The following is a 25078-nucleotide window of genomic DNA, read 5'->3' on the forward strand; positions in this document are numbered from 1 at the left end:
AGGCAGAAGAGGCCTCTCCAAAACAAGGTGGGGGAAAGTCCGGTGTGGGGACCAGTGGGGAACAGTTATTACAACCCCTTTCCCTTGCTTGCTTACTTCTTAACCCACCTGAGACAGACAACAAAATGGCGTCCCCCTTCCCCGCCAGGGAAGAAGTGGTGAAGGAAAAAGGCAGGAAGAAAGATTGACATCAGGATCCGCTGCCCCAGTGGATCCTGCTGACTGAGGCGATCACCTCACCTAGCCTCATGGCTGGGCCGACCCTGTCTTAACCCCCTGCATTCTGAAGACTGATTGGGTACATTTGTCTCTTAAGGAGGAGTCCCGTATGAGGACAATGGTCAAAGCTGTCCGTGTCTATGATCTAGAAGCCATAGAATGACTCCCTATGAAATAGTTGTGTTTTAACTGCTTTCCCTATTAATCCTACTGTTTAATTCTTTTAGCAAACCACTTTGGGGTTGGTTTTTTAAGTATATAACAAGAAGTATATAACTTTAATGAACTAACTAAATAAAGTCAATCCTGGTGCACCAACCTCATTTATAAATCCGCCCAAAGTCGACATGTACGGAGACGGGTAGGTGGCAAAGATGTTTGCCGTGCCAGTGGGTCCTCCAACGGTTAGGGTCCCCCCGGTATAATTCATCAGGGCCTCTGAAAGGGAAGCAACCAGATTACACAGTTCAACAGCAAAAGCACAAGTTGGAGAGGCTACAAGTGGACTTTTTGATTGAACCACTCTGCCCTTGCATGGACCCACAATGTGTGTGTTTATGAGAGATAAGGGTGTGCGTGTGTCACTGAAACAACTAAAAATCAGGTCTTCTTTCTCCCCAGCTATTCTATTGGCTTTGTGAGGGGTTGGGGGTCAAGGGAAGTAGCATACCATAATACAGTGAAAACGTCGTAGCAGAAGCCAAGAAGGATCCCACAAACTGGCCAATCACATACGCCGGAAGCTTGTACCATGGCAGATTCCCCACGACACAGTTTGCAAATGTAATTGCTGCGTTCATGTGAGCACCTTCCAGAGGCAAAAAAAGTGGCAGGAATGCGAGAGTAAATGATGATCATAGTAATAGTAGTAGCAATAATAGCATTTGCAAGCCACCCCTCCACCTTGCCAATTCTTAGAAGGGCTATCTTTGCAAAAACAAAGACCCAACAAAGACCAATTCTGAGAGCATTTGCTAAAAACACAACATAGGGAAATGCTAACTGAAGGGAAAGCAAAAGGAGAGCTTTCTCTTTTTTGGCTGTTTTCCTTTTCATTTAGATTAGTTTGTTTTTTATGGTATTGTATGCTGAACATTTTCAATAAAAAATAAAACAATGAAAAAAAGCAAAACAAGCCAGTTCCGCACTTCCATTCCACACCCTCAGCTGCTGAAGGCAAGTCTCAGCAAGGTGGTCCCCAGATTATGGAAGTTGCTCTATGGGTTGGGGGTTGGGATCTGCTTCTTAACCCTGAGAACCGTGGTTCTGTGAGTGTAGAGATAACCTCAAGGTTGTGTCAAGGCTGAATCTGTACGTTTCTAGATCTCCGGTGTGTGGAAGTTCTCCGTATCCTTTACAGAAATCAGTATAAAGCAAGGATGTCACACAAAGATGAAAACAGCTTTCCTCAAGCTGGTGCCTAGGTTACGGGTGCCCAACGGCAACCACGACGTAACATGACATCATGACATTGTCTACTTCCGGTTTCTACTGAAAGTCACTTCCAAGACTTTGTAGGGGCTTGGAGGTTGCGTCGGAGCCCCACGGTGTGGGTGCTGAGCACCCACACAAAAAAACTGTGAGTACCCTGACACCCAAGGCCCCCTAGAGTTGGCACCAGTGCTCATGCCCTCTAGTGCTTTGGGTCTACAGCTGTATAAACGACTAAGAATGTAAGAAGAACCCTGCTGGATCACTTGCCCATCTAGTCCAGCACCCTCTTTCACAGTGACCAATCAGGTGCTCCTGTGGGAAGCCCAAAATCAGGAGGACCTGAGTGCAAGGGCACACTCTCCTTGCGGTTTCCAGCAACTGCTGTTCAGAAGCATTGCTTCCTCCAGCTGTGGAGGCAGCACATAACCATCATGACTAGTAGCTGTTAACGGAGAAATCTGAGGGCTCCCTTGGACAAAAAACAAGGACACCAGCCAGGAATACCAGAGCAAAACAACAGCCAGTAGGCTTGGTCTTTATTGAAGACTGTTGCGACAGGACTCCCACCTGCCACCAGGTGGAACAAGATGGAAGCCCCAAACAAAAGAGCCCCCAAACTTTTATTAGCTACTAATCCCCATGTTAAGGTAAAGGTACCCCTGCCCACGGGCCAGTCTTGACAGATTCTAGGGTTGTGCGCTCATCTCACTCTAGAGGCCGGGAGCCAGCGCTGTCCAGAGACACTTCCGGGTCACGTGGCCAGCATGACAAGCTGCATCTGGCGAGCCAGGGCAGCACACGGAAACGCCGTTTACCTTCCCCGCTAGTAAGCGTTCCCTATTTATCTACTTGCACCCGAGGGTGCTTTCGAACTGCTAGGTTGGCAGGCACTGGGACTGAACGACGGGAGTGCACCCCGCCGCGGGGATTCGAACCGCCAACCTGACGATCGGCAAGTCCTAGGTGCTGAGGTTTTACCCACAGCGCCACCCGCATCCCCTCAATCCCCATGTTACACCCCCCCAAACTACATCATGGTTACATCATGGTTACATCATGAAAGGGGAGGTCTGCTGGCAGTAATCTGAGCATCCTGGACCCTGCCCCATGGTTCTCCTTGCCCTCCACCAAACACCCATCAAGTGTAACAAAAGAGATATTTATATTTCCCTGTTTCCCAGCCAAGTTAATCACGCCCTTTTGTCTTCATCTGGGTTTGTTATTTCTGGAATGGCTACCTGTCTGGCCCTCAGGTATTAGGAGGCCAGGAATTATCACTCAGGCTGAGTAGCTGAGCTCACATGTCTATATGAATTTCCCAAGTTTTCCCTGTGAGCCAGTTCAGAGACACATTTATCAGGGAATTTTTACCTTTGGTATTGTGCAGCAGAGGCCCTTTGAATAGATGGGAAGAAACTGTGATGAAGTGTTTTGTGGGGACAAATCACAAAAGTCACAAAAGTGATTGTTAGGTCGTGGGTTGACATAGCAGCCGGCACAGCGATTTCTTCAAGTAGCTCTTTATTATGGTAAGCTGGAATAGAACTGACTGCGAACAGCTCAGCCGGCCTGTATTTATAGGCAGCCGGCTGTCAACATTGTAACCACAACAGCCCAGAGTTCCCGCCTAAAATAACTGGCGCGGACCTGAGTGAAAACTATCTACAGACCTGAGTGAAAACTATATACAGTATCCCCCTGTTGGCCCAGGGTGAAACTACACTACATAACACCCCTCCCCACCGAGATAAGGCGTTAGTTACAATCGTAATGGTTTCCTTATATACAGCACTACGCGTAATGGTTCAATTAAGCACAAAAGCATATCGGTTACATTTCCCATACTTAGACCAACAGTGATACCTGTCCAACAACATAGTCCTTTAAATAAGTTGGGCGCTTGGAAACTCTGCCAGACCGCCGGGGACTGGTAGCCAAGTCCGGAGGGCCACACAGTTCTCGCTGAGGCTGTGGTGCGACCCTAGGTGGCGTTGGAACCAACTCCCCTGGATCCGCTGCTGTGGGTGGAGCCTCCGCAAGTGGAGTGGTCTGAGTCTGTTCTGAAACGGCTTGGTTCGGCTCCACGCTGGCAGCTTGCGAGGGAGGTGTAGGTGGGGCCTCGCCATCTGTACGTGTCTCTTCTGGAGCCGCAAGCGCAGTTGGGGGCACCTCGGTAGTGTCCAAGTCCCCAACCCTGCGCCTAAGCTGGTCTATGTGCCGTCGCCACAAGCGTCCGTCTTCGAGTGCCACCTGGTACGAGCGAGGTCCAGTGACTCCCACTACTGTGGCTGGCACCCAAGGGATGTCCCCCACATAGTTCCGGGCAAAGACCTGGTTTCCTGGGACAAATGACCGTGGTGCGTTGGCACAGCCTGGGGGTTCAGCCACGGCAAAGTCTGGGTGTAGCCGGTCGAGCGGTGACCTGAGGCGGCGGCCCATAAGCAGTTCAGCAGGACTCCTCCCTGTGGCCGCATGAGGGGTGATGTGTTGCACGAACAAGTATTCGGCGACCCGCTCATGCCAGTCTCCCCGGTCCAGGCGCGCCAGTGCCTCTTTTGTCGAGCGCACCATTCTTTCCGCTTGCCCGTTGCTGGATGGATGAAAGGGTGCCGTTAGGGCATGGCGGATGCCCAGTCCCAAAAGATACCGCTCAAACGTGCCTGACGTGAACTGCGGTCCGTTGTCAGAGACAAGGACATCAGGACACCCATGCGTTGCAAACAGGCCTCGCAGCACCCGGATGACAGCTTCGGTAGTGGTGGAGGGCATCAGGGCGACCTCCAGCCATTTGGAATAGGCGTCCACCACTACCATAAAGGTCCGGCCGTGAAAGGGGCCAGCCAGATCGATGTGCACCCTCGACCAGGGTGTCTTTGGCGTCTCCCAGGTGTGTCCCTTAGCTGCCAGTGGTGCAGGCCTCGACTCCTGGCACGCTTGACAGGCGGACACCCAGGCAGTGATGGCATCGTCCATATTAGGCCACCAGACGTAACACCGAGCCAACGCCTTCATTTTGACAATTCCCGGGTGGCCAACGTGCAGAGCCTCCAGGACGCGCTGACGGAGTCCCTGGGGAATCACGACGCGGTCTCCCCACAGCAGGCAGCCGCGATGAGCTGAGAGTTCATGTTGTCTGGTTGCGAAGGGCTGGAACTCCGATGCAACAGGCCCTTGTGGCCACCCCCTCCACACCCAGTTGAGCACCCGGCTGATGGTGCGATCCTGGGCAGATGCGGAGGCCACAGTGGCAGCCGATACAGGCGCTGCCGGAAGATCCTCAATCAGAAGGAGCGATGAAGCTGGAGCCGGGTCTTCCACAAATGCTGGAAGAGGGCAACGGCTGAGGGCGTCGGCATGGCCCATCGATTTCCCCGGGCGATGGATGAGCCGGTAGTGGTAGGCAGCCAGGAAAACAGTCCATCGCAGCATGCGTGGTGAGAGGACCGGTGGAGTTGGACGATCACCGGCGAGGAGGCCCAGGAGTGGCTTGTGGTCAGTGATGAGGTCAAAAGTCCTGCCATAGAGGTATTCATGGAACCTCTTCACTCCAGCCACAAGTGCTAATGCCTCCTTGTCGAGCTGGCTGTAATTCCGTTCCGTCGGAGATAGTGTCCTGGAAAAGTAGGCGAGCGGTGCTTCTCTTCCATCTGGAAAACGGTGACTAAGGACAGCACCGATGCCAAAAGGTGAGGCGTCGCAGGCAAGGACCAGCGGCCTGGATTCACTGTACTGTACCAGCACACTGTCTGAAGAAAGGAGAGCCTTGACCGCGTTGAAGGCCGCCGTCTCCCGATGACCCCAGGCCCAAGGCGTCTTAGTGCTAAGGAGTCGGTGAAGAGGCTCAGCCACTGTGGCTTTGTGGGGCAGGAACATGTTATAAAAGTTCAGCAGCCCCAGGAATGCCTGCAACTCCGTTTTGTTCTTTGGGGTGGGGGCCTGCTGGATAGCGCGGATCTTGGATGTGGTTGGATGAAGACCGGAGGCATCGATAAGATAGCCCAGGAACTCTACCTGTGGAACGGCGATCTGGCACTTCTCCCTCTTTACCTTGAGCCCGGCCTCCTGGAACCTGGTCAGCACGGCACGGAGGCGCTCGAACAGCTGCTGGTGTGAGTCTGCAGACACCAAGACGTCATCAAAATATGGTACCACGCCCGGAAGCCCTTGCAGGAGACGCTCCATAAGGCTTTGGAAGATGCCAGGAGCCACACTCACCCCGAACTGCAACCGGCGGCAACGGAAAGCCCCCCGGTGGGTGACGATCGTCTGGGCTTCAGCAGTGGCATCATCGACTGGCAGTTGTTGATAGGCTTGGGCAAGGTCCAGCTTAGCGAAGACCTTACCCTCACCCAGGGAATGCAGCAGGTGTTGGACAACAGGAACCGGGTAAGCGTGCTGCTGAAGTGCCTTGTTGATCGTGCACTTGTAGTCAGCGCAGATTCTCACCGACCCATCTGGCTTGACAGGCGTGACGATGGGGGTTTCCCACTTTGCGTGGTCAACCGGCTCCAAAACTCCTTGGGCGATCAGTTTGTCCAGTTGTTCGTCCACCTTAGCCTTGAGAGCAAAGGGAACCCGGCGTGGCTTTAGCTTGATGGGGGCGACTTGTGGATCAAGGCTAAAGGAGATGGGCGTACCTGTATATTGGCCCAAGGTGCCGTCAAAAACCTCGGCAAAGTCTTTGACCAGACCCTCAGTCTCTGCGTTAGAGATGCAGTTGATGCCGGTGACTTCCAGGCCGAGGGCATCAAACCAGTCTAGCCCTAGGAGGCTTGGCCGCTGACCTTCGACCACCACCAACCGGAGCAGGCCCGAAAAATCCTTGAAGGCGATCCGGAACCGGCCAACGCCTACCACGGGAATGTCGTTTCCCTGGTAGTCTCTCAGGTGTACGCGGTGAGAGTCGAGTTGCCTTTTGGACACTCTGGGTACCAGTCTTTTGATGGTGCTCCATGACACGATGGACAGGGCAGACCCGGTGTCGATCTCCATGTCACATGGAGCTCCTTCAATGAGCACCGTGACGTTCAGCTTGCGTCGCGTAGGCGAGTCGGTTTGGCCAATCGTGGTTCCAGACGGGCAGCGGCAGTTGGTGAGAGCGAAACAACTTTCCTTGGCAGACTGGAGTGAAGACTTGGACTTGCGAGTCGATGAAGGGGGGGTGTCAGACGGAGCCGATCGGCAGACCTTAGCGATGTGGCCCCTTCTGGAACACTTCCTACAGATGGCGTCTCTGAATCGACACTTGGCACGGGAATGGTTGCCTCCGCAGCCAGCACATTCCGGTTGGCCCTTGGACTTCTGTTGGAACTTCCTGCGCTCCCGCTTTGTCTGGTGCACGTCATCGTCTTCACTGGAGGATGCCTCCTCACTGCTGGCCTCTTCATGATGCACCGGAACTGGCTCCCTAGCAAGACGCGGGCTGCTGGACTTGCGGATCTCCTGGGCGGAGCGTTCAGCAGCTTCTGAGGCCACAGCCTCCTCAATGGCTTTCTGTAGCGTGAGGTCTGGCTTGGCTAGGAGGCGCCGTTGCAGATGGATGTCCCGGACCCCGCAGACGATTCGATCCATCAGGGCATCGTCTAAGTCTCGGAACTCACAGTGCATTGCAGCCTGTCGCAGGGCGGTGGTGTAGTTGTTGATTGACTCCCCCTCTGCCTGGTTCCGGTGGTAGAACGCATGGCGGGCAGCAATCTTGGACGGCTTTGGTGCGTAGTGGTTGCGGAGCTTCTCTTGGATCGTGTCCCATGGTGTTGCCTGGACTGCTTCAGGCGCAACCAACGCTCGGCCGTCTCAAACACCTCAGGCCCACAGAGGCTGAGGAATAGGCCCCGCTTCCGCTCCTGTGATACTTCTGTCAGCTCGTTGGCTTGGAGGTAGCAGTCGAACCGAGCGAGGTAGGAGTCCCATGATTCAGAGGCTGGCGCAAAAAGCGGTAGAGGCACAAGTGAAGCCATGATCCCGATGCCGGCGTGAAGGGCGATGGATGGAACACAGTGCTCTAGCCAGAACAGTCAGCTCTGAATTGGTTCTGCCCAGTGATTTCGCTCAGTGATTTCGCTCTGTGATTCAGCTCAGTGATTCAGCTCAGTTCAGAGGCTGGCCGCATCTGGCTGTGCTCTGATGTCCATCAATCCCATCCTCGTCGCCAGTGTTAGGTCGTGGGTTGACATAGCAGCCGGCACAGCGATTTCTTCAAGTAGCTCTTTATTATGGTAAGCTGGAATAGAACTGACTGCGAACAGCTCAGCCGGCCTGTATTTATAGGCAGCCGGCTGTCAACATTGTAACCACAACAGCCCAGAGTTCCCGCCTAAAATAACTGCCGCGGACCTGAGTGAAAACTATCTACAGACCTGAGTGAAAACTATATACAGTATCCCCCTGTTGGCCCAGGGTGAAACTACACTACATAACAGTGATTGTGCTGGTTTTGGTAGTGGGTTGCACGTGCATGATATCTGCTGGAGGGGCAACCCCCCCCCCCAACCTATACATACATTCCTGCAACATAGCCATCGATTGCCCTCTTGTCCTCCATGAACTTGTCTAATGCTCTCTTGGAGCCATCTATGTTGGTGGCCGTCACTGCCTCCTGCAGGAGAGAGTTCCACACTTTCCTTTATCTGTCCCAAACAAGCTTCCTTGAATTTCCATGAGTTCTAGTGCCATGAAAGAAGGGTAAAAACTTTTCTCGAAGAGGTAAAATCAGTTATGATTAAATGGGCACAAGATGTAGGTCACAACGTTATGATGGAAGATTGGGTTAAATTATGGAAAACTGACTTAAAATTTACAGATTGTTCCCTATTGAAGGAGAATTACATGAAGATGATGTACAGATGGTCCACAACACCAGTGCAGTTAGGGAAAATGTACAGAACTAGTTCAAATATATGTTGGAAGTGTAAGGAAAAGGAGGGGACATTTTATCATATGTGGTGGGATTGTAAGGTAATTAAAAATTTTTGGGAAATGATATACAACGAATTGAAGAAAATTTTCCATTTAACATTTGTTAAAAAACCCGAAGCATTTTTGTTGGGGATTGTAGGGAAAGACCTGCCAAAAAAGTTGAAAAACATCTTCATGTATGCGACAATGGCTGCGAGAAATCTGGTAGCACAAGGATGGAAGACTGAAGAAATCCCAACTAAAGAATCATGGCAAGAAAAATTGATGGACTATGCAGAACTGGCAAAACTGACATATAAGCTATGGGACAAGGATAACTGTGACTTTAAGGATGAATGGGAACCCTTTACAAAGTATCTGAAGACGCAACAAAGCGATCTGGACTCCTTGGCAGGTTTTGAATAAACATTCACAAACTTTTTATTGATAATAATCAGATAAATAGTTTGAGGATCTATAAAACTTTGTAACATGCAGAAAACAGCAGTCTCAGAGAAACCAAAAACTGGAGCTGAGGGAAGTCGGGGGGTGGGGGGGTTGTGTGGGAGGTGGGAGGGAGGAAAAATGGGGGGAAACAAGGATAATATGTTTTTGGATAATATGTCTTGTTATAATTTTGAATAAAAAACAAAACCCCCCCAAAAAATTTCTCTATCTACTTTCTCCTGGGCTAGGTTTTGTAGTCTAAAACCTCTGAAGGGCACCAGGTTGGGGAAGCCTGCAGTAAAACCATCCCGGCAGAAAATGTTATGAAACACAGAACCTCTCTGGAACAGCAAAAGGAAAGAAGGAGAAGCACTAAGATAATATAGAAATCAGCCTTTTAGAAACTAGCAAGGGGTGGATTAAAGCAATTTATGTCCAGATCTAAACGGATTGAAACTGCACAGTTGATATTAAAAGGGAGATCTTCCAGGCACATTATCTACCAGACTCACCTGAGATTCCACCAGCTACGTGAATTCCCAACATGACACCGAATCCAAATCCCAGATTGCTGCTCAGAAAGTCCCCAAAGCTATTCTTTCCTATTACCACCTGGGCAACAGAGCCCTGTCCAATAACCTGTGGGGGAAGGGGGGAGAAGAGAGACCCGTATGTGTCAAGGTATCCATCGTCATGGTAGCAGGACAACATCACCCGTGCAAAGATCACTGGTGTTGAAGTGAGCACAATTCAAAGTGTTGGTGCTGACCTTTAAAGCCCTAAACGGCCTCGGTCCTGTATACCTGAAGGAGTGTCTCCATCCCCATCATTCAGCCCGGACACTGAGATCCAGCGCCGAGGGCCTTCTGGCGGTTCCCTCATTGCGAGAAGTAAGGTTACAGGGAACCAGGCAGAGGGCCTTCTCGGTGGTGGCACCTACCCTGTGGAACGCCCTCCCAGCAGATGTCAAGGCAATAAACAACTATTTTACTTTTAAAAGACAACTGAAGGCAGCCCTCTTTAGGGAAGTTTTTAATGTCTGATGCTGTATTGTTTTTAATATTCAGTTGGAAGCCGCCCAGAGGGCTGGGGAAACCCAGCCAGATGGGTGGGGTATAAATAATAAATTATTATTATTATTATTTTCAGCTTCAGCTTCAGCTTCATTTGACTGGTCAAGTTGTACTGATGCCTAATTATTGCCTTCCAAAGCAACTATATTCACAATGTAAGAAAGGAAAGTGAAATACTGGTAGTCAACAGAAGAGGTTTAAAGATACTCTCAAAGCAAATCTTTAAAAATGTAGTATAAGCACTGACAAATGGGAAACACTGGCCTGCGCTCCAGTTGGAGAACAGCCTTTACCAAAGGTGTCATGGGCTTTGAAGACGCTCGAACTCAGGACAAAAGGGAGAAACGTGCTAAGAGGAAGACATGCTTGGCAAACTCTCACCAGGATCAATTCCTGCCCGGAAACCTATGTCCCCACTGTGGAAGGACGTGTGGATCCAGAATTGGCCTCTACAGTCACTTAGGGACTCACTGTTAAAACCGTGTTCATGGAAGCTACGAGGGATCACCAAAGAAGAGCTCTAACCCACTGAGCTGTCCAGGCTGACATCAATGTATGACATTTACAGACCACCATTTCTTCCAAAGAGCTCAAGGCCGTGGACAGGCTTCTCTTCCTCATCCGCACAACACTCCCGTAAGACTGAGAGACTGGCCCGACGTCACCCAATGAGCTTCGTGGTCTCCCATGTCAAAAGCATATTATTTTGCTTCCAGATTCTAATGCCACTATCCCTGCCTAATCCCAAAGTGTCTAATACTGAATTTAATAGCGATGATAATGGATTAAACAGCCCTTGCAATAATAATACTATATTTTTATCCGGTTAGATGCTTAGAAAAATAAAAATAGCATTGCATGAGCTGTTCTTAAAGAAATGTTCCCCATTAAGTTGGGCGTAATGGTGCTTTTATCAGATGCTTCCTCCAAAACATGAGACAATGGGTTCCAATCCATAACCAATTAATACAACCAGATACCTAATGCAAATTGAAGTTCAGTACAAAATGTCCTCCCCCGTTTTCTCCCATAATATCATCTTTGAGTCGGGTTGTTGTTTGCTATTCCAAATATACTGTTTATCATATGAAAGGTTTGCTGATCTTCAGGTGGATCACTAAACATGGTTAATGAGCCGTGCTCAGGTCGGCGGGTCACAGCCTGTGTGTGGGAGACATTGATCCTTCGTGTCCAGAACAAGGGGTGGAGATGACTGTTGCCGACTCTGTATGCCTTTAAAGCACCTTTGAAGCCTATCCTTTCCCTCAAAGAATTCTGGGCCCTGTAGTTTGCCCCTCACAAAGTGACAGTTCTCAGCAACCTTTAACAAACTACAGTACAGCGGTACCTCGGGTTACAGATGCTTCAGGTTACAGACTCCGCTAACCCAGAAATAGTACCTTGGGTTAAGAACTTTGCTTCAGGATGAGAACAGAAATCGCGTGGCAGCGGCAGCAGGAGGCCCTATTAACTAAAGTGGTGCTTCAGGTTAAGAACAGTTTCAGGTTAAGGACGGACCTCCAGAACAAATTAAGTTTTTAACCCAAGGTACCACTGTATCCAGAATTCTTTGAGCGGAGGGGAATGTTCTTTGAATGTGCTTTAAAGATATAATTGGCACACACAACACTGCAGTGTTCAGAAGAGCCCCGAGGCAGGATCAGACCTAACAGATGCATTTTTGCACACACACTGACAGATTGGAGAATAGTATCTCAAAATTTAGATATGTGCACATTTTGAGGGGTGCCTGTTTTGGTTCCGCTAATGTTTTGCAAACTTGATGAATTCTGCTTCTGATGCAGACTGGGTCCACTTCCTGTCTCTTTCCTCATCCACACACATCACCTTTTCAGGAACAAGAAGGGGGGGTGCATGCCCCAGCCTTTGCCACCCTCTCCCCCTCCTCGAATGACCCCTGCACCCTCCACCCCTGACCTGCTCACCATCAGGATGAAGGTGGACAGAGCCTCTGCCAGTCCCTGCCGGATGGTTTCATTTCGGATCGTCAGCCAGCCGATGATTTTCTTCAGCATCTTGGTCGCCGACAGGCAAGAGATTCAGTCCCTGTTGGGAAGGCAGATGTCATAACTCCTGGTGGCACACTCTGAAGCGAGTCACTGTCCTCCCCTTCGCAGCCTGTCTCCACCTGACAGCCCTGACCGATGCCTGGTTAAAGGGTAACAAGGCAATTAAGGAGCAGCCTGATCTGCAATCTGTTCTCTCTGCCCTTCCTTCCTTCCTTCCTTCTTGCATAAAACTGTAGCATTGGAAGGAACCACGAGGCTCATCCAGTGCAGAAAACTTTTGCTGGACGTGGAGCTCAAGCCCACGCCCCTGAGATTAAGAGTCTTGGGCTCTGCTGCAAGAAAAGATTTATTTATACTAGATCTAGGTTTCAAATGGAAGTGATTGAAGGGAAAGTGAAACTACTGAAGACTGCATACAGCATACTATTAGAATGGGAGATGAAAGATGAGGAGGTAAAATCAGTTATGATTAAATGGGCACAAGATGTAGGTCACACTATTATGATGGAAGATTGGGAAAAATTATGGAAAACTGACTTAAAATTTACAGATTGTTCCCTATTGAAGGAGAATTACATAAAGATGATGTACAGATGGTACACAACACCAGTGCAGTTAGAGAAAATGTACAAAACTAGTTCAAATATATGTTGGAAGTGTAAGGAAAAGGAGGGGACATTTTATCATATGTGGTGGGATTGTAAGGTAATTAAAAAATTTTGGGAAATGATATGCAACGAAAAGAAGAAAATGTTCCATTTAACATTTGTTAAAGACTGGGGCCTTCCTAAGTTTGTGCTGAAGACGCAAGGTGCGGCCTCACAGGTGAGGCCAATTGGTAACTCACAGCACCTGGTGGCAAGAGCCGGGAAGGGATATAAGGTCAGCATTTCCCTTCAGCTCTTTGCCACAGCAACACGTTCCCTGCCTTCCTGTGTTTTGACTCCTTGCTCCCTGGACCCCTGACTTCGTGACTCCTTGCTCCTTGGACCCCTGACTTCGTGACTCCTTGCTTTCTGACCCTCGGACTCTTGGCTTCTGGACTCCTGTTCCTGCTCCCACCCCGCCATCTTGCCCCCGGTCCCAACGTCCCCAGCCGGGACTTCAATCGCCTGTGAACCGGACCATGACAGGATGGCCCTCTGTCATGGATGCTTTAGCTGAGATTCCTGCATTGCCAGGGTTGGACTAGATGACCCTCAAAGTCCCTTCCGACTCACAATTCCCTGATTCTATGAGCGAAGGAGAAGAACTTTCCTCTGACGCTACCCCACAGATAACAACTCCTATCTGTCCCTGCCAGCCGTCCCTACAGCCTTCCCTCGGTCAAGGCCTCATCTGAGCTACCCTGAACTCTTCTCCCTAGGAGGGAGGTTGGGCAGAGAATGAGTAACTTACCCAGGTGACACACAAGGCGAGCATTTTGGCCAGAGATGGAATTGAATCTCCCCCGTCTAAATCCGTTCCTCTTTATCATGGTGCTGCCAGACCAGCTCAACCCAGATGTCTCCTGTTAAGTTGTGGGTGAACATATCAGACGACGCAGCAATTCTTCAAACAGCTCTTGTTTATTCACAGGCCAAAACAGAACTGGGCTGAAGGGTTCAGTCATCCTGCTTATATAGAGCTCCAGTACAACGTAACTGTAACAATTTTCTAAAACTATCCAATCACTGAAAGCCACTTTCGATCCCTTATTTGCATAACTATCTACAGTATCCCCCTGCTGGCCCAGGGTGAGAACTTCAGTGCATAACATCTCCTCCTTGCTCCTTCCCTCTCAGCTTCCTCCTCCCCAAGTCCCAGCACCACTTTGACTCCCTTGGGGCTGGAAGGGACCCAAAGGCCATCTACTCCAGCCCCACCTGCAATGCATTTCCTCCCTCCAACAAATCACTCTGGCCAGCTTTTTTGGTTGCATTCACCTGGGGTGGGGAGAAAATGACTTCTCGTGCTTCAAAGTTCACTAGGGAGAAGAGACGCCATCCAGTTGCCAGTCCTCTGAAACAGCAGGGCTTGAGCTGACCTCATCGACGTCCGAGGTGCCGGAACAGAGCCCAGGTTCCATCTGCTGGAAGGTCTATTATGGGCTGGCTCTGAAGTCACAGTGGCCTCTGCCAAAGCTGGGTTCTTTTTACAAGCCATTGAGGTTACCTACCCAGAAGCTCGAGCGGTTATAACTATTTTTAAAATTATATTCTTGGAACTTCTTTTTCCGTCCATTTCTGCGCATACACAATCTTAGCTGCTGTTGTTACATATAGAAACAACTTTAACTAATTATAATTAATAGCAGGTCACCACAACCAAAAACTGCAGTATCTAGTTCACCATTGCAATGATAAACCCTAAAAATATAATTGAGACAAGACGATTTAAGGAAAATTCACCAGAAACTATTCATTTTGGTTGTTGTCAGTGCCTGTGGACATGCCGTAACATTACAGCACATGACTCCCCCCCCCCCAATTTACCCCTAAACACAGTGCTATAGGTGCCAGTGCAACACATGACTGGTTATCCTAGAGATCACTGTGTGCAAAAACTTGCAATGCCAGAAAATGACGTTGAGCCTAATATTTACCCTGGAATCCCAACCACCTTTCCCAGAACAATGTATGACACCCTGGACTCAGCTATACAGCTCCGAATAGAACGTTTTATTTTATTTTAAATATACATTTTAATTAATTTTTCATTAATACCCAATATGAGCTACATTATTACAATATAAAATCATGCCAAATCATAATACAATTTATAAAGCCAATTATACATCCCAAATTAAACAAATTGGGTGACTTCCCATGTTCTGATCATCCGGAGATCGTTATTCCTAAATCCTGCACAGAATCTCATATATAATCCAAATACACCAATTCCGATCTTGAGCCTTTCTTCTGTTTTTGCAGCCACTGGTGTAATGACTGCACTCGTATTCAAAAAATCCTTCTCCATTAACTTGCAAGAGGGATTTAACACCTGTAGTTTTCTGTGTAAATTATTTTTCCTTTGTACTCCCTTTCCTGTTATAATCCATTGTCCTTCTTGCGGGTTGTCTCCCTTGAAGAGCTGTTTTTCCAAACTGCGTCAGAGCCATCGCCATCTTGTTTATCTGAGCCACAAGTATACTGGCATCAGGCCATGGCATAGGACTGACATTCAGCTCTCGCTTCTTTAATCTTCCCTTCATTTTTAACAAGCTGATGTCTCACCAAAGCAATTATAAATCCAAATTAATGCTCTCCATAGGAGACAGTGCCACAAAACCTCACAGTATTTTACACAGTCTTTCGTTTGAAGAACTCCATAGGTAGATTCTAAAGTTCTTGTAAAGTCCCTGTTGCATTCCATTTACAATTATAATCCAATAGTAAATTCAATCCATTAATAGTTTCTTGGTTCATCTTCAGTGAAGGTTTGCCGGATCATAAATCACCAAATATAATGTAAATAAAGTATATATATAATGGGAGCAGAGATCATGTTGGACTTGCTGTCAGCTGTGTTATCTTGTTAAAATTATCCATGACGATATTTTTTTAAAGTAAAAACATAATATAAAAGCAGGTCAAAGTAGGCCAACATACTCTGCCTCACCTTCTCTTATACCTCTGAATAAGGAAGGGTCAATTGGGAGTTGGCTAGGCAGGCGAATGAAACTCAAAAGCCCGCATCTAATTTGTCAGGAAGTCAGTGCGTACAATGAAATTATTCACTGTTTGATCTACTCCCAGGATAGGGCCAGAAGGAACATGATGCCACCACCTTTGGGAAGCTGAGCAGGTCTAGGTCTGGTTAGTGCTGGGTGGGAGACTGCCTGAGAACCGCATGTGCACGCACGCTATTTTGGGCTCGATGATGGAAGAGAAGGCTAAATGTAAGCAAATAAACATATAAATATGAGCAGAAGAGATCAAATGTTGCTAAATGACAGCTTTAAGCCATTTCTCTAGCTCTAGGAGGAGCACCTAAAGGCTGGCTGCCAACCTGTGAAAATGAGATGATGGTGCCTAAAAGCACGCCATGATTTTTCCAGCCTCCCTAAAGGACTTGAAAAGGTTGTATCCCTAAGTTATCATTTGAACTCTTTTACTTCTAGCCCTCTCCCCAAAGTTATAAACAGACCCCCAATCTCATTTTAACCCGTTGCTCCAAAGTCATTCCAAGAAGTTGTTCTCCGCACACCATTTCTTCCAGATGCTGAAAGGAAGGATCTTACTCTGCTCCCATGGCCTGACGGGGCCAACCAAACAGAGACTAAAATCTAGTTGGAAAGATTTAGTTTAAATACATCAGCCGAAGACCTATGTATGCAAATTAGTTCAAAAAAGATGTGAGCATATTAGTACCAAACAGAAATCAACAGCAGATTATATATACATGAATCTTGGGAAAGAAAAAAGTATATGAGGATGACAGTAAGGAACAGCATATGCAGATAATGATTACATGGAAAACAAAACAGCACATGTTTATGCAATTACTTTCATATACTGTTCCTTATACAGTACACTACTCCCTTCCTCGTGATTCATGTATATGTTTACGATCCATCGACCTCCGTCTGCTACCATATGTTTTCAAGCCTGTGAACTTCCGGGGAAATTCTTTCCCACAGCTAGTCACATCATGTGATGTAAACAAGCTACCAGTTTGCAGTTTGCAGCTGCGTTGCTCTCATATCGTAACAGTATATACAATATGCTGTTGTTCTCCCTTTGATATCTTTACGCTCACATCGTTCATGAACTAAAATCCATTCACTCATCTCAAGCGACCTTCCCCGGCCCCTCACAACACCCCTGCAGAGTAGGGCGAGGGGCGAGAGAGCGAGAGGCTGGCAGGCCAAGGTCCCCCCGCCCTGGGAGTGGGGGCTTCCCCCGTAACCCCCGGGCCTGGCTCCGCACTCGGCGGGGCGTCTTTCCTGAGGCAACGGAGGCGGCTCTCTGCACATGCTCAGGAACCACCGCAGCCTTTGCCATTGTTTATCACTGGCCCACCGTCAAATTACGATATGATATGATACGATAATCTTTATTGTCTTTTTTTTTTAAATTATATTTATTCCAAATTTAAAGTTACAGAAAAAAGAAGAAAAACCATACAAAATACAAAGAAAATTTTAACCCTAACAAGGCAAAAGATAAACGAATAAAAAGAACAATAAGATAGAATAAAAAAGAAGACTTAACAAAAAATATAAAAATACATTAAGTTAGAGTAAAACAAAAGCAGATTAAACCTTTACATAACCTTCTCCCTTTACTTATTTCCATGACCTCCTCTCACCTCCCAATTTTGTATTCTAGTTCAAATCGTGTTTCCAGCAAATCCTTCTAACCTTATTTTCATTTACGTATTTTAAAATTAAACGATAATCTTTATTGTCATTGTCCCATGCAGAACAACGAAATTGAAAAAATCTACATAGGACATTCAAAAACCAACAAGCCTGTTATCCCAGCTATCCCAGCCTGGTTAGCCCCCTAAAAACTCTGATACCCCATAATTAAATACAATATACTCCCACAGAAACTCCTTACACTGCATTTAAAACCAAAATCGCATTTGGCTAGAAACTGTTTCTCAGGCGGCTAGTCCTAGTCTTTATAACCCTGGACCTTCTTCCAGAAGGCAGAAGCTGAAAGAAATCAATTCCGCCCCCCTGCTATTCCTTCTCCTCTCGCCACCCCGCGACCTCGACTCCCTCCTGAGGTAAAGACACAGCCCAATGAGCAGCCACAACCGCCATCTTGAAACAACCGCCACTCCCAGCATCCATCTGACCTGCCACGCCCCGCACGCCTGACTCTGACCTCCGATTGGCTGATGGGGCCTGGGCTTTGCCCGGATACGGCGCAAGCAAAGTGTTGTCGCAGGAGCCGGCCAATGGGGAGGACTCGGAACGGGCGGGGGGAGAAAGCGAGGAGGAGGAGGTGGAGCCAGCTCTCCCATTGCCTTCTGGGAGTTGTAGTGCCTGCTCTCCATTCCTCCCCCTACAGAAGGGCCTAAATGGAGGCAGTGAGAGATATTATTTTCTTGGGCTCCATGATCATGGCAGATGCTGACAGCAGTCACAAAATTACAAAGACGCCTGCTTCTTGGGAGAAAAGCAATGACAAACCTAGATAGCATCTGAAAAAGCAGACACATCACCTTGCCGACAAAGGTCCATACAGTGGTACCTCGGGTTACAGACGCTTCAGGTTACAGACTCTGCCAACCCAGAAATAGTACCTTGAGTTAATAACTTTGCTTCAGGGTGAGAACCGAAATCGTGCTCCAGCAGCGCGGCGGCAGCAGGAGGCCCCATTAGCTAAAGTGGTGCTTCAGGTTAAGAACAGTTTCAGGTTAAGAACGGACCTCCAGAATGAATTAAGTACTTAACCCGAGGTACCACCGTATAGTTAAAGCTCTGCTTTTCCCAGTAGTGATGTATGGAAGTGAGAGCTGGACCATAAAGAAGGCTGATTGCTGAAGAATTGATGCTTTTGAATTCTGGTGCTGGAGGAGACTCTGGAGAGTCCCACGGACTGCAAGAAGATCAAACTTCTCCATTCTGAAGGAAATCAGCCCTGAGTGCTCACTGGAAGGACAGATCCTGAAGCTGAGGCTCCAAGACTTTGGCCACCTCATGAGAAGAGAAGACTCCCTGGAAAAGACCCTGATGTTGGGAAAGATGGAGGGCACAAGGAGAAGGGGACGCAGAGGACCAGATGGCTGGACAGTGTTCTTGAAGCTACCAGCTTGAGTTTGACCAAACTGCGGGAGGCAGTGGAAGACAGGAGTGCCTGGCGTGCTCTGGTGCATAGGGGTCATGAAGAGTAAGACATGACTAAACGACTAAACAACAACAACAACACACAGTTGTAATTCAACCAGTGTTTAATTGCTTTTTAATTGTTGATTTTCCCACCTGGCCCCAATATTTTTAGCTTGTCTTATTTTCATCCGTGAGCTGCCTTGAGTCCCTGTCAGGAAAATAAATATGTGATCATTCTAATAATAAATTCAAGCCAGGCATTTTTCATCCCTATATACAATGCTGGCAAGAGAGGAAGGCCACCCATAACTTAGAGTGCGGAGGTGAAACAAGCATATGATCCTCGGATGAAGGGTGTCATAGAAATTTGATGAATTTACTTTACTTTAATAAATATAATAATGATATTGCCTTGACCTGCTTGGCTAAAAAATCTCACACGGTTTTTGGATTCAGCAAAACCCAGGGGGACCACAGTGAAACTGCAAGGCCACACCTGCACACACCTGGCCCATTGTCCCAGGCCAGGCGAGCAAGAGGTCTCCTTTCCACTGACATCATTGCACTCCTGATGTTGCCATAAATAATGCTGTGACCTCATGTCTCCAGGGGCTTGGGGGCCCCTAGCAACGCTGGTGAGGAGGAGCCACATTATCAGAGAGTTTTTATTTCCTTTTGCCCCCTGAAGATTACAGATCACAAAGAGGCGAAGGAGAATATCAGGTAAAATAACTCCTGCACATTCAAACTGGCTGCCTCTGGTTGCTAACCTTCATTCTGACAGATTGTTATTGAACTGCCCTGGATACTTTCCTTTTTTTGACGAAGGGTGGTGTATTTTATTCCCTAAAAGAATAAAATAAATTGTGGGGTTGGCCAAATAACAGCCCATCATGATAGTAAGATTCCATAAAGTTTGGATTCCATTTGCTCCAGGAGTTGCCGTCGCTTAGCCCCAGAACGTGTTTTCAGCCCTAAAGAATCTCAGTCTTAGGACAGGAGAACTAATGAAGGCAAGGAGGCCTCTGAACATATGCAAAGTGCCTTTCCTTTCACCACTTGAGTTGCAGCAAGCAATTCCTACCCCTTGTTGCACACCAACCCAATCACCTTCTTCTTGCTGTTCCAGCCTGACACTCTGCGACTACAGGAGACGCAAGACCCTCTTGGGGTGTCGATGGTGTGAACCCCTCCATCATAGGCTCAGGTTGCATAGATGTGTAAATAAACCATAGATCCTCAAGAGATCACCGTCTCCGCTGCCCCTCAATCCCAAAAGGAAACACAAACCCTGGGTGAATGCCAGGAACCCGTGGACTCTCGCACCACGGAGATTGGGTTGGCGTGCAGCAATAGGGAGGGATTGCTTGCTGCCCCTCAAGTGGTGAAAGGAGGGGGGGACCAAAGGGGTTCCCAATGAGCAAACCAACCAGGGGGCCATTTCCTCTCTTGCAGGATGACCTCCTTCCTGAAGAAGCTCCGGGGCCTGAAAAAGAAGGACCAGGAAAGTAATGAAAACATCCAGGAGAGCAACCAGGGGCAGCGGGACAAGCTGGAGGCCCCGTCATCTAGTCTGCAACAAAGTGCCACCCACGACCCGGCTGGCCGGAGAACCTCCCAGCTCTTGCCCATGCTGGTGAAACCTTCCCAGTCACCTGCGGAGGCCAGGAGGAAATCTCAGGCCCCTCCGGTAGTCTTCCCAGAGCTGGTCCAGCGTCAGACCAGCACTGTTCAGCCAGTCAGCAGCAGGCAGGACTCCAGGCAGCAGCGGCACTTGTCCCTGGGGAAAAAGAAGAGCCCTGAGGATTCTGGGCCAGTGTTCCCAGGTGAGTAGGCAAACCCAGATCCCCTTTGGGTTCCCCTTGGCAAGGCCTGCGTCATCCGAGGCCGGGGTCTCTCTTGGTTTCCTTGATCTCTGGGCGCAAGTCCCACCCACCCCACTCCTCCTTTTTAAGAGGCGTGTAACATGGAGCAGGGACTTCTGGGTGTTTGCCCCTGTTCTGTTCTGCATTGCTGGGGGTTGGACTAGGTGACCCCGCAGGTCCCTTCAAACGCTACAGTTCTATGATCCCTTCTCAGTTATGGCATGCATCTGCTACCTGCACTTTCCAGAAACCATTTTTCCCAGTTTGATGAAAGGGGACAAATTCAACACAGCGCTAAGCAGATTGCCACATTAGCTCAGACATTTCTGCTTTCCTGGTGGGACAACCTACCCGCTCCTTCCCCCCTGCATGCTTTGTTCTGGGAGTTCGCCTGCCTATCGCTGAGTCAATTACGGGGTGCCTGGCGGGCATATGGGGGGAAGAGAGGGTGGGGGAAGCCCAATTGTGCTAGCAGAAGTCCAGGGTGCATGGAACGTACACACATGTGGGAAGTGTCTTGTAATTCTGGATATGCAGGAGTTTACAGTGAAGAGCAACGACAAAGTAGTACTAGGAGCCGTGGGGAGCTCTTTCATTAGGAGGTCGCTGATGAAGGCTGGAAATGACCCTCAGCCACCCCAGGAAGACCCCTCCCCTGAAAGTTTACCCCAGTATGATAGACACCAGGTGGTGCCATTTGAAGCATACAGAGATGACATGGTGCGGCCACCCTTTGGGGCTGCCATTGCCGGTCCGAGGAACTGAGCCGATGCCGCAGTTCTGTGGCCCCTTCCCCATGACCTGCTTCCTGAACCTTCGTCCGGATCTGTTTGCCAAAGTTTGTGGGGATGTTGAATGAGGTCAGCGAGTGAGCGCTCATCCCAATTCATTCGCAGGGAGATGAGACAATGTCACATCAAGAAAATGCTAGCTCCCACTTTCCATTCTAGTTTCCCTGTCACTTTTCCCACCACGAAAAATGTCCGATTTGGAGTCTGTTGGGGAGCGGGAAGTAGGTTCATTGTGCAAATCGCTTCAACCGAGTAACTTGACTCTGCCGACGTGCCATTGAATCCCATCTGGAAGGAGCAACTGGAAGCCCCCTGACAAAGAACTGACCTTTCCTCTCGTCTGCCTCACTTACTCACCTCTCTCTTTCTCTTTCTCTTTCTCAAGAACTCTCAGATGAGAAATTTGGATACTTGTGGGCGGGTAAGAAGCTGCTGAGAGGAAGATCGCTCAGAGAAACTTTGGAGATGTTGGATGAGCGGGAAATTTTGGACACCATCCTCAAACACCTCCAGCCAGCTCCCCAGGTGCGTGTGATGCAGGGCAAAGGTAAAGGTACCCCTGCCCGTACGGGCCAGTCGTGTCCGACTCTAGGGTTGCACGCCCATCTCACTTAAGAGGCCGGGGGCCAGCGCTGTCCGGAGACACTTCCGGGTCACGTGGCCAGCGTGACAAAGCTGCTCTGGCGAGCCGGCACCAGCGCAGCACACAGAAACGCCTTTTACCTTCCAGCTAGAAAGCAGTCCCTATTTATCTACTTGCACTTAGGGGTGCTTTCGAACTGCTAGGTGGGCAGGAGCTGGGACCGAATGACGGGAGCTCACCCCGCCACGGGGATTCGAACCACCGACCATGCGATCGGCAAGCCCTAGGCGCTGAGGTTTTACCCACAGCGCCACCCACATCCCTTATGATGCAGGGTAGAGTTGATTTAAATCAAATCAGTTTAAAATCATGACTCAAATCACTAGCCAGTAAGATTTTGGGAATAATAAATGTTCAGAGTTGTTTTTTGCAGTTATATCAAAAACTACTTATTTGGTTATACTGTTAGAAATGCATAGACAGATAATTATGATATTTCTAGTCTAGTCTATTTCTAGGCATGCATATTTTTTAAAGAGAAGACAAGTGGCAAATAAATGGCAACTGTTCTCTAGACAAAAAAAATGACACTTTTCTTAATTTTATTCCCTTTTCTTTCTGACTTTAAAAGCAGACCTCCAGTGTCCACAGAAAATCGACTATCTTGTCCCAGGATTCAGCTGCCTCAAACCTGAGAGCAGCAGTCCCTGGCCAGCAAAAGACCTCTAAGTCAGGACATGAGAAGGTAAGTTCTGAGTATTGTAGATGACACTGGGTGGGGTGGGGTGGGGTGGGCAGCATACAATCTGAGGAAAGAAGAACAGAGTTTTACTTTCTTTCTTAGCACAGGCCTTGTACATAGCAGGGAGACACTGAACAAAACATTCAGAGGCAAAGCTCCCTCAGAACTACCAAGCCAATCAGAGTGCAGGCTTCCTCAGTAAGCGTCAGCAAGCAAAACCTCTGCCTTTCCCTCTTTTGGTTATTTGGCTTGAACATGAACACAATTCACCTGGAATGACCTCCTGTGGGAAGGGTGAACTTCCAGCAAAACATTTTCTTCAAGGAGCGTGGGAGGTCGTCCCCCCACTCCTGCTTAGCACACTGAGGCCCTGAGGGACAAGCTAGAGAGGGCCGTAAAAATCTGGTCTCCAGCTGTTTTTGAACTACAATTCCCATCGTCCCTGACCACTGGTCCTGCTAGCTAGGAGTGATGGGCGTTGTAGTCCAAAAACAGCTGGAAACCCAAGTTTGGGAAACCCTGATCTAACGCTAATATTTTAAGGAGCTTTGAACAAGGGTTCTGTGGGGGAAGCAAGATCATTCATGGGGCATGAGGGTGCTTCTAATGTCTGGTGCAGACGGAACTCTGGTTTCTTCTGAGCTCGAAGGTCCACAGCAGTTGGCTCCCCCTTTCCCCCTTTGGGAAAAGAGAGGGGGCAGAGCGTTTGGCAGTCTCCCTCATTGAGCAAGTTGACCAACTCTGCCTCTTCTGGCTGTCCCCGCAGGGAATACAAGGAGATCGTCTGAACGCAACCTGCTGCTCAGGTTTTCTCTCTGTCTTGGCAACCAACAACTGTGGCGTAGGCGGGGTGCCAGAAAAGAGAACACCCTCTCCCAATTTCAGTCATGCAGGGTGGGTGGGGAGACCCATAAGAGGCTGCGGGTGCAGGTACTAGTTTTCTTAAAAAGCGGGAAGAACCTAGGGTCAGTTTATCTAGGACAAAAGTGTGTCGTAAGAACGAAAGAGGAGCCTGCTGGGTAAGACCAGCAGCCTGCGCAGTCCAGGATCCTTATCTCACAGTGGCCAACCAGATGCCCATGGGAAATTTGAAAGCAAAATTCGAACACAGAGGCCTTCCCCCTCCTGTGGTTTCCAGCAACTGGTATTCAGAAGCATTTGTGACTCCAGCTGTGGAGGCAGAGCAATTAGGACATGCTGAACTTTTCAGCTTTCAAATTCCTCAAATGAGGGGTACTAAAGAGTTGTAGCATGACTTGGGATTTCAGAAGATACTGTGGTTAAATTAATATAATTTAGTTTTGTGTGGTAAGTAAACTGTGTGTCAAATTGCATACAAATCATTAAAACAATTGTCTAGTACTTGCAATCTATTATTATTATTATTTTATTTAACATTACCTGACATTTTCAGAAGGTAAAATTGAAATTCTTTGGTTTTCGAAAAGCAGTTTATGTAACTGGTGGGGTCTCCTCACTGTGACTCACCCAAACCTTCCCCACCCCTTAGACTGTCCTCTATAGATACTACGGACTCAAACTACGGGATTCCAGGAACAAAGATACAGTCCACCAATACTTGCACTTACTTCTAAAGTTGCCTCTTGAAGAGGAAACAGTCAGAGAGGTGAGTGAATTCCTGTGTTCCCATAAAGTCCTAGGCAGTGCTACACGGTTTTGACAAATGTACACGTTTTTGCCAGCAGATCCCACTAATACAGCACATTTATTCAAACATTGGTTGGATGACTGCATCACAAAATTACCTGTGCAAATTTTGAAAGATAGCAATGTTTTGTCTCAAATATTGTTTCTGAAAGTGCAGATTGACGTGTGTTATGAGAATGATACGGTCTAAGATATAAAATAAATGTACCAAGCAAACACATACATAAATACATAAACCGCATGTCTGAAACAGTACAGGGAAAAGTCCTGAAACCATTTTGTCTCTCCCAAACTGACCTCAAATGTTTCTCTGCAAGGAGGGAGGAAATGAGAAAAACCTCCCCATTGTCTCTTTGCTCACAAATCCTGCCATAAGGGCACATTTAAGATATGATTAGGGTGAGCCTGTGACCTGGACTCAGGAATTAAGTACCGTAGTTTTCATCACAAAAGAATAGCCAGGCTGTCCAGGTAAACCCATTAACAGCCAGGTAACCCCACCAACAGGTTTTGTGTCAGACAGGATTCTGTTGTGGATCTCCCCTTCTCGGATGTATGTATGATAT

General features: G+C 48.3%; 2 protein-coding genes across 11 annotated transcripts in view; one reads left to right on the forward strand and one right to left on the reverse strand.

Moving 5' to 3' along the window:
- The window catches only part of LOC308458735 (aquaporin-7-like), a 22615-nt gene extending 4594 nt beyond the window's left edge, over window positions 1-18021 (reverse strand). Inside the window, exons 1-6 of one of the 5 annotated variants that reach the window (XM_080973660.1) lie at window positions 14023-14281; window positions 13496-13607; window positions 12014-12134; window positions 9507-9633; window positions 890-1027; window positions 539-657 (exon numbers count right to left, since the gene is read on the reverse strand). In XM_080973660.1, the coding sequence (XP_080829786.1) occupies window positions 539-657; window positions 890-1027; window positions 9507-9633; window positions 12014-12103 (474 nt within the window). In that variant the 5' untranslated portion in view covers window positions 12104-12134; window positions 13496-13607; window positions 14023-14281. Of the gene's footprint in view, window positions 1-538; window positions 658-889; window positions 1028-9506; window positions 9634-12013; window positions 13134-13495; window positions 13608-14022; window positions 14291-17916 lie in introns of those variants that run through there. The other 4 variants (XM_080973663.1, XM_080973664.1, XM_080973662.1 and 1 more) reach the window with 4 other exon arrangements.
- A 610-nt stretch (window positions 18022-18631) lies between these two features.
- LOC308458618 (maestro heat-like repeat family member 5) overlaps window positions 18632-25078 on the forward strand; it is a 30428-nt gene continuing 23981 nt past the window's right edge. For 2 of the 6 annotated variants that reach the window (XM_080973425.1, XM_080973426.1), the window contains exons 1-5: window positions 18864-18969; window positions 20319-20689; window positions 21905-22044; window positions 22734-22847; window positions 24355-24471. In XM_080973425.1, the coding sequence (XP_080829551.1) occupies window positions 18932-18969; window positions 20319-20689; window positions 21905-22044; window positions 22734-22847; window positions 24355-24471 (780 nt within the window). In that variant the 5' untranslated portion in view covers window positions 18864-18931. Of the gene's footprint in view, window positions 19587-20318; window positions 20690-21904; window positions 22045-22733; window positions 22848-24354; window positions 24472-25078 lie in introns of all 6 variants that reach the window. The other 4 variants (XM_080973424.1, XM_080973421.1, XM_080973422.1 and 1 more) reach the window with 4 other exon arrangements.

The sequence above is a fragment of the Podarcis pityusensis genome, assembly GCF_964106645.2.
Source record: "Podarcis pityusensis genome assembly, chromosome: 11".
In the NCBI taxonomy this organism is placed as follows: Eukaryota; Metazoa; Chordata; class Lepidosauria; order Squamata; family Lacertidae; genus Podarcis; species Podarcis pityusensis.